Source organism: Impatiens glandulifera, chromosome 1 (genome assembly GCF_907164915.1).
Source record: "Impatiens glandulifera chromosome 1, dImpGla2.1, whole genome shotgun sequence".
Lineage (NCBI taxonomy): Eukaryota > Viridiplantae > Streptophyta > Magnoliopsida > Ericales > Balsaminaceae > Impatiens > Impatiens glandulifera.
Window position 1 is genome coordinate 81,891,449 of NC_061862.1, and position 13,279 is coordinate 81,904,727.

The 13,279-nt window shown below is 32.8% G+C and overlaps 1 protein-coding gene across 1 annotated transcript; it reads right to left on the bottom strand.

Annotated features, from left to right (window-relative positions):
- Positions 1–1,954: 1,954 nt before the first annotated feature.
- LOC124919095 (succinate--CoA ligase [ADP-forming] subunit beta, mitochondrial) lies at positions 1,955–8,283 on the bottom strand. Its single transcript, XM_047459245.1, has 12 exons — positions 8,049–8,283; positions 7,752–7,862; positions 7,460–7,571; positions 6,528–6,592; positions 5,188–5,265; positions 4,193–4,267; positions 3,944–4,096; positions 3,695–3,829; positions 3,301–3,465; positions 2,485–2,607; positions 2,313–2,384; positions 1,955–2,237 (listed from the first exon to the last, which is right to left on the bottom strand). The coding sequence occupies exons 1-12, from the start codon at positions 8,148–8,150 to the stop codon at positions 2,160–2,162; spliced, it is 1,269 nt and encodes a 422-aa protein (XP_047315201.1). The 5' UTR covers positions 8,151–8,283; the 3' UTR covers positions 1,955–2,159.
- Between the last annotated feature and the right edge of the window lie 4,996 nt (positions 8,284–13,279).

Consider the following 13,279-nt stretch of genomic DNA (forward strand, 5'->3'; position numbering starts at 1 on the left):
CATCATATCATCAAGGAGAAGACGAAGATCATCATCGTCGTCTCGGGGTTTCAGCAACATTACCATCTAGTAGTAGGACGGAGGAGAATGAAGAAAAAGGGATTGATGATCCGCTGCTGAGATTATCACTCGGCATTGGCCCCCCGAGAATTGTGGAACATAAATGGAGCATTATCAAGAAATTGTACAAGAGCGACGTGGACCAATCGTCGAGGCTACTATTAAAGAAGAAGGAGGTTGAAGTCCACATTCTGCCCTTTTTGAAAGAAGAAGAGAGGAGATCATTATCGTTTGATGGAACGTCGACGGATGGGATAAAGATGAGAATATTTGATGTTGAAAAGGATTGCGGATTTGTGTTGACTCTTAAGAAGTGGAAAACCGGGAGTTTTGTTTTAACTAGTAACTGGGGACAAGATTTTGTTCGTAGAAGAGGTCTGGTTGAGAATGACGAGATTGGGTTGTACTTCGATCGACACAATTTAAGACTCTGTTTCGGTCTTGTCACTAAAGCTCCTCCTCCCATGAAGAAGAATTCATCGGAAGAGAAGGCGGCGGCGGCACCGGTCACTTTGGAAAGAAAGCGTCGTCGAATTAGTAGTTGATCAATATTCAAATAATAGATGGACATTGTTTCAAGAATTGATCACCAAATAGATAGACTTACATTATTAATTCTTGACACTAACTAGTCCTTTTGTTTGATATGTTAGTTTATAATTTCAGTTCAAGAAACTGTATATTCAATATTAATGCATGCATGCATGCTTTATTAAATATAAAATTTTATCGTTTTTCAAGTGTTTGTTTGATTTGGAACTAATACTTTTGTATATTGTTGAGTGCAAATTCTAAACAAAGTAGTAGAGAGAACCGGTTCTAGGGTTTTGCTTCTACTATTCTATTCTGATTCTATCGTAGAATTGGAGAAGAGACATGTTATCATCATCCTATTCTTTCTTTACCTGCTACATTTGAACGAAATGGATTTTGTTATGCTTATATCTGATTTATAGACATTATATCTAAAGGGATTTTGTTATGTTTGAAGATAAAAAGAAAGTTAATGTTGGCCTTCAAAGATGAAGAGAACATCATGTACAATTTTATACTCACATTCCTAATAATAATATTATTATTTGTTTTTTGCCTCCCTTATAAAATTACATTATCCAAAATTATTTCCTAGACCTGTCTAACTCTATAAATTCTTTAATTAACAAAATAAAAAAAATATTCTTATTTATTTACTTGAAATAAAATTTTATATAAAGTCTCGTGAAGAGCATTATTATTATTATTATTAAACAATTAATAATCTTAAATTAATATTATTTAAATAATGATTACTTAAAAAGTAATTAATAGTGGTAACTTTGAGGAATGAAAGGTATTTTTTTAATAAAAAAAATATTGATATATAATAATAAAATAAATTATTATACTTTAAATAAATAGTATTTTAATATTTTGATTAATAAATTAAATGATATTATTAATGAGAGCTATTTATATATATATATATATATATATATATATATATATATATATATATATATATATATATATATATATATATATATATATATTAAAGAGAGTTTATTATTATTAGGTTTTTCTCTCAAAATAAAGTTATGAAAAAAGTTGTAAAATATTTTGTTTGCCTCGTCTTCCATCACTGTTACCAAAAATAAACATTCAATCTATAATAAAATGATATACCCATTTCATCAATCATAGATATTATAAAGTTTGAAGCAAAAAAAAAAAAAAAAAAAACTTTCTTGAAAAAACTGCTTTCTCTTAAAAATATTCACCTCACCCACACAAGGCCTCACCAGTTACACCCAATTATTTCAAATAATATAAGAAACTATCAATTTCCATATAGGCTCGTACTTTATTTCCATTGAGTCGTGTATGTTGGAACAGACACATCAAGAAACAGGGACTTAGCAACAGCAATAAGAAAATTATTATAGATGGAAGGCAAAAAGGAAGGAACAGAAGAACCATGAGCAAATCCTCAAATGGAATCTCCAAAAATTGAAATTATTTTCCTACTATCAGTACCAAAGATGAAAACACATCTTTCTGTTCATATCAGGAAGAAACCAGGAATTCTTCAATACAAAATGAATTAAGTCGCTGAAGTTTCTTTAACTGGCGGAGGCTTTAACTGCTTTCTCAGCTGCATCATCCAAGTCTTCTGCTGTAATTAGAGTCATTCCGCTTTCCTGCAAGTTAGAATGTTTTATTGTCAAGAAAGGAACATGCGAGAATGATGACGATAAAACCAGAAACCCTTGTACCTTCAGAATGCTCTTTCCTTGATCAACATTAGTGCCCTCAAGCCTGACAATGACTGGTACTTTCAATTGCACCTAAAGCACAAGATAGAGCAAGAAATTTGAACAATCAATATCATCAGACAAAAAAAATGTTTGCAGGCTTTCTTTATCTGATGATGAGAAACTAACCAACCTGTTTGGCGGCATTTACAATTCCACTTGCTATCACATCACATTTCATAATTCCTCCAAATATATTCACCAGAATTGCTTTCACCTTATCATCAGATGTCAAGATTTTAAATGCCTCCACAACCTGTCCACAACAAATAGAGAAAAGAAAAAAATATGAAGTTTCAATCTGATTGTATAGCTGGTTAACTTTTGAATCTGACTGTTAAGTTGAGATTAATTGTTGTCTCCTTAAGGATGGATTGAGGTGAAAAATTCAACTTAAGTCTTGATGTACTTGAGGTAACTTATGACTGAATCATATCTTTTAAGCTCACTCAGTGAAAAAGTGAACGAGGTCTGGTGATTGGAGATATGTGAAGTGCATGGAGTTACTTTGCATTGGAGATGCAATGTGAATTAGCTAAAAATAGGAGTCGCAACTCTTATCATCGGGGTAAAGAGAAATATGTTCTAAGACAACTTGCTTAAAATGGTGATATAACGGATTTATGGCTATGGGATATGGTTAGTATAAATTAAATTTTAATGTTTTATGCGCTATATGACCTGTTTTCCAAACAATATTTAGGAAAGGAAAATCCTATTAATCACTTATGATATGAATGGTGTAGTGTTTGCCTTCTCTTCCTATAGTCTCATCTCCTCTCTATTTTAAAATGACAGGTTTTAGGGGAGTTATATGTTGACAAGAATTGGTATTATCAAGCCCATCCCTGTTTATAGAATATAGGATCATGAGTGTAATATGATACTTTCTATTTTGTAATATACTCTTAACCCCAGAAACAACAAAACAAAAGAAGAGCATTATTACCTGGCCTTCAGAAGCATTCCCTCCAACGTCAAGGAAATTGGCAGGAGTTCCACCATGTAATTTGATAATATCCATTGTAGCCATTGCCAATCCAGCACCATTCACCATACAGCCTATCTCTCCATCCAAGCCAATATAATTCAAATCTGCTTTTGCAGCTGCAACCTGTCAGAAGTGGGAGAGAAATGAAAAATAAAATTGAGTAAATACTCAATTTTAAGTTTTATCCCTGTAACTAAGAAGCTTATTACCCATAATATATAAGATATACATGAAGTGCTAGTTCATTTTGAAAGCGCAATGAATAAATTCAGAATTATATCAAACAATTGCAGTTAACAAGATCTTGTTATCACATATCAAGCCAGAAAAAGAGAACAGTAGAAGGATGAACCTCACGAGGATCTTCCTGTGTAGGATCACGCAGAGAAAAGATCTCCTTTTGACGGTAAGCAGCATTATCATCAAAGTTCAGCTTAGCATCAGCAGCCACCAGCTTGTTATCTGAAGTTTCTGCTAAAGGATTTATCTGACCAAACATGATAGACATAATAGGTAAGCCAAACAAAATAAGAATTGGATATAAGTATCAAAGAGAACACATAAAATTAGTCAAGTTCCACAAATACAGATTGTTACATACTTCCAACATAGTGCAGTCACAAGAACAGAAGAGCTGATATAACTTCTTCACTTGTTCAATTGAATCGGCTCTATCAGCCACCTTGGGAGCCAAACCGTCTACAACCTTGGCAGCATCTTCATCTGTAATGCCCTTGAAAACATCAATAGGAACCTACATGGGCAGACAGTTATTCAAGGTAATTAGTTAATCGCTGAAGATTAATATTGATGTGGAGACACCACATAAAAAATAAATAATATATACAACCTTAATAATCATATCAGGGTACTTCTCGGCAAGGTCCTCAATACTCGTTCCTCCCTTTCGACAAGCTATAATAAGCTGAAAACCAAAAAATAAAAATTAAGAGCATGTACACACTTTCATGTGGAGGAAATGAAAAGATATCCATCACTGAAAATACAATAAAATAAAGCAAAGATATGGAGAAGTGAAAAATGAATACATATTGAATCAAGGACAAATCCATTGGGTACAAGAAATAAATAAATAAATAAATAAATGGTATGGCCTAAATATTTCAGAATAAAACAAAACTTCAAGACTTCACAGAACAAGCGATACGAAGATCAAAGAAAAGTAAACAAAACTATTATATCCATATCTCAGTATATTACTAACTAAACATACTATTTTCATCTTTCAGGAGATTCATTTAGCAGCTAAATTGACCAATAATATCTACAAGAAGCTATTCAACCAGTATAATAACTGTCACAGGGTAGTCCAAATACTACATATAATGCCGGTGTGGCATAATGGACCTTTTGGTCAATGTGTTTCTGATTTATTCCACATAAAGATTTCTCATGTATACATCATCTTCAGTTTACATGTCTACAATTCAAATTAAACAGTCTAGGCTTATTCTAAATAAGGCCAATGAATCGTTGCACAGATAGACCAATTTCCCTAAACAGAACCTAATGGTTATCAGAATCATATCAGGACAACACTCCGATTGGTGGGTAAAACTTATTTCTGAAAGCAAGGTAAACTTGAAACAAATATACCACAATCACAAAGAGAAAAAAAGGAATGAAGCATGACTGAACTAGTGCCACAAACTAGAAACTTTTAAAAATGAAACATCAACTTCAGAACAAAGGAAAAAGCTAGGTGAAAATGAAGCTTCAGAAATGTTCAATACCACTTTGGTAAGCACAGATTTAGTAATAAATAGTTTAGGACATATATGACCAAAGGAACATGAAGATATAAAGAATAGTGAAGGAACATACAGGGCCAGCAGTTGTGCGATCTAAAGTGATAGCAAAGTACATCTCATTGACCAGCGACAACTTCTCACATAAGTAAACCTGTTTGTATAAAGCAAAATCATCAATACTTAGGCAATAAGAAACATTAACTCCACCAATATCAGCAATAACAAACTTAATTCTACAATGGATTTGAACAATCAACATCAAATTCAGAAGCTTCTTCTAAAAAAATTATCGCCTTACCATTTCCTCGTGAAATCATTTTCCAAAAATGTCACTTAGCAAATTCAATAAACAAACATCACTTCAGATAGCTTCTATGAAAAAAGATCTTATCAAGGCTACTTTCCTTATGAATATCCTATGTGGTTCCTTTAACAACTTATCCCATTCTATACTTGTGCCTTTAAAATCCTTATTACTCGCAAATTAATAACCCTTGTTTTTCATATTCTGCAACATAAAACAATTGCTCGTTATCTTTTCAAGACATCTCAATGATCAGGTTCATTTAATGTTATGCCTTCATTTGGAGAAAGGTGAAGATAGAGAAGAAAATTAACTAGGAAGGGGCAACACTGTGAGCTAGCAAAAAGAAGAAAAGAAGAAAAAAAACTGCTGACTTGAATATTGTGGTCATGAATATTTGAACAATGAGAAAAAAAAATAAGTTACTAACATAAATTGGAAAAACATATGATAAAATACCCCCAACAAGAATAAAGTTTTGCATTTATTAGTTCCCTGCTCTTAAGCCACTTATGTAAGAGATTACGGTCATTATATGGCCGACTATTTAAATAAATTGTCAAAGAATGTTATGTATAGAGACAAAAGAAAAAGAACATAGCATTGAAGTATTATGAGAGTCATCAAACTTAGGTGAAAAAGGTTTTGGATTGGATTATTGTTTGACAAACTAGGAAATTAAAAAATAAATAAAATGTAGTTAAAACCATCACAATATGTGCTCCACCTTAGCAAGAAGCAAAGACAATAAACTTTTCTAAAAACAAAATATGATAGCAGCTAACTGAAAACCCATCTGTTATGCTTTTGGGTTTGAAATTAAGTTAACAAACACTTTTCATATTCCAATGATAAAATGACTAGAAGGGAACAAGGACATTTTAAAATAGGTGTCTGGGCTCAATACAAAAGGTTTTCCTCTGTTGATTTTCTCTATCCATATCTAATGCTAACAGAAGAAGCTAAATTATGTTTAAGTAAAAAATGCATAGTTCCATTGCATATGGGGAAATACAGGTTCACAGAAGGTCATGTACGTCACCAAGATATATATCATATGTATAAATCAAATAATATAAAGCAAAAGCGAAAGTGGAAAAATAACGCACCTGACTCACTACTTTCCCCTGAGGTCCAGTTTGTTTAGTCACTAATATTTGCCCGAGCATCTTCCCTGCACGTGGCATAAAATAGTTAATAAGCAAATACAATAAATTGTAGTCTAAACCTAGTTATATAACTATTGACATAGCTAAAGTACTAGTTCAAACTGCAATTTTACATATAATACTGTCAACTAATGGAACAATTATAAAAAATGATAGAACACAAAAGATAATTGTAATACAAGTTCTTGTAACAAAGTGGAGAAATGACACCTAAAGACAACAACACATATTGTCATGTTTAAATATCCAAGTAATAACATCAAGAAAGAACAAAAGTCTGTAAGTTTAAGGAGAAGGTGATGCAGGAAGAAAAGTTTTCCAAGACCAAATCTGGAGAGAGTAGGACAAATGAGTAAGATAGCTATCGATACCAAGTTTATGGTACATGTGGGGTAACAGTATGTAACATGTAGCAAGATTTTCATATGATTTTTGTTACCAAATGAAACAACAAAAACCTCACTAATATGAATAATCAATTAATCATGATCTAAAAAATAATCTTATCATGATAAAAGAAAATTCTTACACCAAACGAAGAAAAAGAAAACCATTCTCAATTTTAACTTTGATGATTTTCAATTGGGATCGTGATTGTGACAGAAACCAGTTTCCAAAAAGGCTAAATAGAGGAAAGTAAAATTGCCTCCTTCCATTTCTCAGCACAAGGTCTGATGCTTTAGTTCATGAAACTAATGATATTATTCATATGAGGGAACATGTTGTTGTTTATGAAGAACTAAGAAGGATCGTGCATATGTACACAATGAATGATTCATGGACTAGCCTTACAAGTACACAAAGTGCAGCTGACAAAATGAAGGAAATCAATCCTCACTTAGTAGAGTATAAGAAAAAATAGTCCTCCATACCAGCAATATCTTCAACTTGGTCTGCCTTAACTATATGAACTCCACCTTGAAGGCCACTTTTGAAAGTTCCCAAGCCTCTACCTCCAGCAAGAATTTGACTTTTAACAACCAACTACATACAACAATGGGAATCAAATTAACCATTCCAGTTCTTTTATCAGATTTACTATGCAAACTAGAAGAGAAAAATGAAGTAGAAATAGGAAATAAGAAAAACTCTCCAAATTCACCATAGCACACTTCTATATTTATTAACCATTTTGTTTATGAGCCTGCATAAGATCAAAATTACCTCTTTCTCATTGGGAAATGTATCCTGAATCGCCTTTCTTACTTCCTCAATTGAACCAGCAGCAATACCTTTTGGAACATTGATCCCATGTTTACCCATTAATTCAGCTCCCTGTTCAAAGTAAAAAATAACTATGATTAAACCGATTGACTCTCTTTCTCTCTCCAGAAAAGAACTAAGAAACATAGATCAATCTACAAATCTGAACTTTGTTGGTCTAAGATCCATCCAAAGTTAACAGTAGAAATCGGTCGTAAGATCTGGGGAATATGAACGAGGAAAGAAAGGAAACAAAACCTGATACTCGTGGATGTTAAGACGGCGGAGTTGTTGTTGCTGCCATTTTCCGGCGACGGACAAAGAACGAACAACGAGGTTATTGATCAAACCTCTTACCATGTTTCAGATTAGTTTAGTATAGGATCGAATCGAAAGAGGAAACGCCGGGAACAGAAACGACCACGCCGGAAACAGAGAAGCAGGCAGGCCCTAGTCAGCTCTCGCACAGTCTGTCGGATGCTTTTTGTTCAATGAGAATTTTCCATTACTTGAAAGGGAGTTTTATTCTTTTCTCCTTCTATTTCAAGTGTTTTCACATAATAACCCTTTTATTTACATTCTACTAAAAGGAACCCATTTATTGACTAAAATTATTTTATTATAAACAATTATGCTTTTTTTTTTTTTTTTTTAGGAATTTAACTATACACTTAGAGTAATGATCTCACAAACCATTCAAAATATTTTAAGTGAAAATTGAATTTATAATTTTTTTATATCTTAAATATAATTTTTAGTCACTTAAATTATCATTTACCACTAATGACTTTAAACCAACTATTAAGATTAATGATGAGTAACAAAACTAACTTTACTCATGACATGCTTTACTGAACGATTCGAAAAAAAATGTTAACTCAATAAATTACGATTCAAAATAAATATAGGGGACTGATGGAATAGGGTAGAACTGTCTCACCAAAACAACTTCTTTTTTTTTATAAATTAAAAATTCCTAAAGAAATTAGCCTCCTTCTTTGTCTCTTTGTTTTCTCCTAATAGAAAATAAGAAAAACAGTGTTGAATATTAAGAATTTGCAATTTGCTAAGAAATGATGGAAGAAACTAGGTATGCAATCTTTGTTATAACTCAAATTTAAAATATATTATTTCACTCTCCCTTCTCTTCTCTCCTTTCTTCGTTATATTACTCAATTTATTAATTAAAATATTATTTATTTTAAATTATTATTTTTTATTTTAAATTATTATTTTTTATTTTACTATTATATATAATACATTTTAATTATTTTTTATCAAAATAATAATAATAATAATAATAATAATTTACACCTTGTGAAAATTAGAATCAATCATTAGTTTTTAAATAAATATTAATAAGTAATAGTTTAGAATTTCTAATCATGTTTGAAAAATTGGATTCTAACTTTCTATATTTAATATTTTCACAAATATATTATTTTATTAGCTATGTAGAGAAGAACTAAAGAAGTATATTTTAGTTGTAAGCCCATAAGTAACACTATATAATCAATCCAGATCTTCTGCTACCGATTGTCGTGTTCCCCTGTGGCGGACCAATCAGATTGCAGCATTATTATTTTAATAATAAATCAATCTGGGTAGGAGACGGAGGGAGGTAGAATTCGGAATCCAGGTTTCGTCCCGGGTTCACACAAGACGTCGTTAACGGAAGCGCCTGTTAACGGCATCACTTAATATAATATTCATATAGCACACGGATAAGATATCTTCGCTCAGAGCACCGTGTTAGAGGGAAGGGTGAGATGCGATGGGAGCGAAGATATACACGCCCGTTGCCCTGACTCTCATGTAAACCCCCCATACCCACCAATGAAAAGACCGCTTGCCTTCCATGAAAATACACTTACACGTCTATGTAAAGACCAAAATGACATGGATTTTATATTTCCGTTTATGAAATAATAATTTAATTTATTAAAAATCACATGCAGCGATATAATATTCGCCTCAATTACTTGGCTCTAATTTTTTTTGTTTTTTTTAATTTAATTTTTTTGGCCTGGAGACCCTCATGAGCGAAGATGTATTTGCTTAAATAAATTTTAATAAAAACATCATGTAAACCCCCCATACCCACCCATGAGAAGACCGCCTGCCTGCCATGGCAAGACACTTACCCGTCTATGTGAAGACTAAAATGACATGGATTTTATATTTCCGTTTATTAAATATTAATTTAATTTATTAAACATCACATGCAGCAACCGAACAAATCTTCGCCTCAATTACTTGGCTATTTTTCTTTTGTTTTTTTTATTTAATTTTTTTTGCCTGGAGACCCTCATGAGCGAAGATATATTTGCTTAAATTAATTTTAATAAAAACCTCATGTAAACCCCCCATACCCACCCATGAGAAGACCGTCTGCCTACCATGGAAAGACACTTACTAGTCTATGTGAAGACCAAAACGACATGGATTTTATATTTCCGTTTATTAAATATTAATTTAATTTATTAAAGATGACATGCAGCAACCGAACAAATCTTCGCCTCAATTACTTGGCTATTTTTTTTTATTAATTTTATATTTCTGTTTATTAATAAATGTTAATTCAATTAATTTAAAATGACATCCAGCAATATAATATTCGCTTCAATTAATTCATTCATATTTTTTTTTATTTAATTTTTTTTGCTGGTAAAGAATATTTGTTCGCCTAGACCATGTTCCATGTAAAATGGATTGAATAGTCGCTTCTCGAGAGAACACTTATTCGCCCCTGGTCCCTGTGTCATGTGACATGGAATGAATAGTCGCTTTTCGAAAGAAGACATGTTCGCCCCGGTTACATGAATATATATACCCCCTAATATGATTATTTTATAATCATTTCCGCCCGATTCATCTCTCTCTCTTCCTGCCTCCTTTCACGGCGATTCGCAACCTGCTCCCCGTCGACCAAACCAGAAGCAACATCTTCACGTCTCCAAAATGGTACGTATTCATGAATAGTAACTTTTCATATTTAGGATTATGGAACTACTAAACTAGATTATGTTTTGTGATGTCGTTGTCTCGTTAATCTTTAGGAAACCCTACTCTCAAAATGTCACCTTCAATGAAAATCCATCGTATTTAGGAAAACTTACCTAGTGTTAGGTTTTGGGATATTATTTCCATGAAACCCTAGTATACTAACAAAGACCGTTTTTTTTTATGCACGTGCAGGCAACCGCCACAGCATCCGTCCAAAACTTTGGCAAAGACTGGATTTTATGCCCAAATCAATTAACAAGTGAAGAGATAGTACTATTCTTGACATATCTCCCTTTTTTTCCATATTGTTTAAGTTTTCATCCTGTTTATCTGAAATATTTATGATTGTTCTTAAACAGCACTTGATGCAACAATATGCTAACACATGTGGTGCCACGGTGACAATGAGGTGGCGAGACGATGTGACCCACGTCATAGCATCCACCGATTCTAATGGTGGATGCAGTCGCACTATCAAAGTATTGAAGGCAATATTGAACGGGAGTTGGGTCCTTACCATTGATTGTGAGACTCTGTTATTCTTAACCCTTTACTCTTAACTCAATATTCATTTTCACATATATGAAACTAAAAATACCTATTGCTTTTGTACAGGGATAAAATCATCAATCAGATTTAACTGTTACGTGGACGAGGAACCATACGAGGTGCAGCGAGATAATCATGGGACTGTGGGTGGTCCAAGAGCTGGCAGAATGCGGTATTTGAACAATGTAAGTTTTGTCTTATTCCTACTACTCCTCCATATGATATTCAATTCTCCATGATTACTAAAAATGTTTTGTATTTTCTTTCAGCTGCCGAAACTTTTCGACAGTTACACCTTTATATTTGCAGGGGAATTTATCCCGGCTTACAAACTGGATCTTATGGGGTTTGTAATTGCTGGAGGAGGTACAACTAAAGAAATGGAGAATCCATTTGTTGAGCCCGAGGATGACAAAACTATAGTTGTATACGACAAGTCTCGGCACGATGTTGATGAACTTGTTTGGGTATTTGAGGCAGAGAATCCTTTGACGACATATTTGGATGTATTTGGTGTTCCTCACACAAGCTTGCTAGAATCTATTGTTGCTTGTGATTTGCAGCCTTTGTTGTTGTAGACATGTGTTGGTTGAATTTGTTACTGAATATTTGAATAGTTTGCATTCTTGAATTTGTTAATGTTATATTTGATTTCAGTTTTCTCTTTTTTGTTCTTAGAATTGTGTTTTTTTAAAACACCCGCCTTATATTAAACTAAATCTTGAAACATGAAGAAATAATGTATAACTTAAGTATAAATTTTTATTCATTTATTAATACATAGCAATCTATGTAACTTAATCGTCCCTAATGTGATAAATAATTAAAATGTTTTTAAACAACTGTCAAAATAATATTTCTAACACAATTGTCAAAATAATAATGTGAAGCAATCTTCGCTTTCTGATTGATTGATTGATTTATTAATATTAATTCATAATAATTTTAGTAATTTAATTATTAAAATGAAATATTTTTTTATTCAAGTCACCTCACCGCCACCTAACACCTGCAACCTTTTCATTAAATGCTGCATGGCAGCAAGGCATGCTGCTAAGCTAGACAAAGTTTGTACTGTTTTCTCTCTCACCTGTACGACCATTTCTTCGCCGGAGTGATACTCCATTGTCTACCATCGACCTCTCCTTCGCCGGAGACTTCATTATAATATCAATCCATCTTCCTAAATTAAAATGGTATGTTCTTGAAGGTCATCTATACCTTCTTTACTTTTCGTCCCAACCTTTTTTATGTTTTTTGAATACTCGACATGAAATGTTCTGTTCTGGTTGATTATCAGGAAGGAACACATATGAGCGAGAATGATATGAACGAGAATGATATTAATGATTTAAGGTAACATGGTTTAACTTTTCTAATTTTTTTCGTGCATATGTAAGCGAAGATCTCTTCACTAGGAGCTTTTTTGATAATATCTTATAAAGCGAAACTCTATTCGCCTAATATTACAATGTTATTAATGTTGAAGTGAAGCGCTCTTCGCTTATATTGTCTTCATTTTACAATAATCTACAAGTTTTGGTTAGTTGAACCTTTATTTTCCACGTGTTCAAATTGAACAGCGAATCTGCTACTTGTCGTCGTCAATTGAATTTCGATGGAAACGGCCAACCTTTGGAGGACATCGAAGCCAACTTAATTCCACATTTAGGTAGGGAATTTGAGAGTGAAGAAGAAGGCTACGTATTCTACTTAGCATACGCTAAACTAATAGGATTTGGTATAAGGCGCAGTTCAAAACATGTAGACAACGATGGTAAAATACTGGATAGAGTTTTTTGTTGTAGTGCACAGTGTGAACGGGGAAAAGACAAACGTGATGTCTATGTGAGACGTAGCCGTTCTGTGACGAGGTTCGGTTGTGAAGCGAAATTGAGGATAAAGAGGTCAGACAATGGAAAGTTCCAAGTGGT

What these genes read in the sequence shown, in the direction of transcription:
- LOC124919095 (XM_047459245.1), bottom strand. Translation starts at nt 8,150, where the DNA reads ATGGTAAGAGGTTTGATCAATAACCTCGTTGTTCGTTCTTTGTCCGTC. An exon ending in AGGGGAAAGTAGTGAGTCAG is followed by an intron (nt 5,266 to 6,527) that starts GTGCGTTATTTT and finishes TTATACAAACAG; the next exon opens with GTTTACTTATGTGAGAAGTT. An exon ending in GGAATGCTTCTGAAGGCCAG is followed by an intron (nt 2,608 to 3,300) that starts GTAATAATGCTC and finishes TGTTGTGGACAG; the next exon opens with GTTGTGGAGGCATTTAAAAT.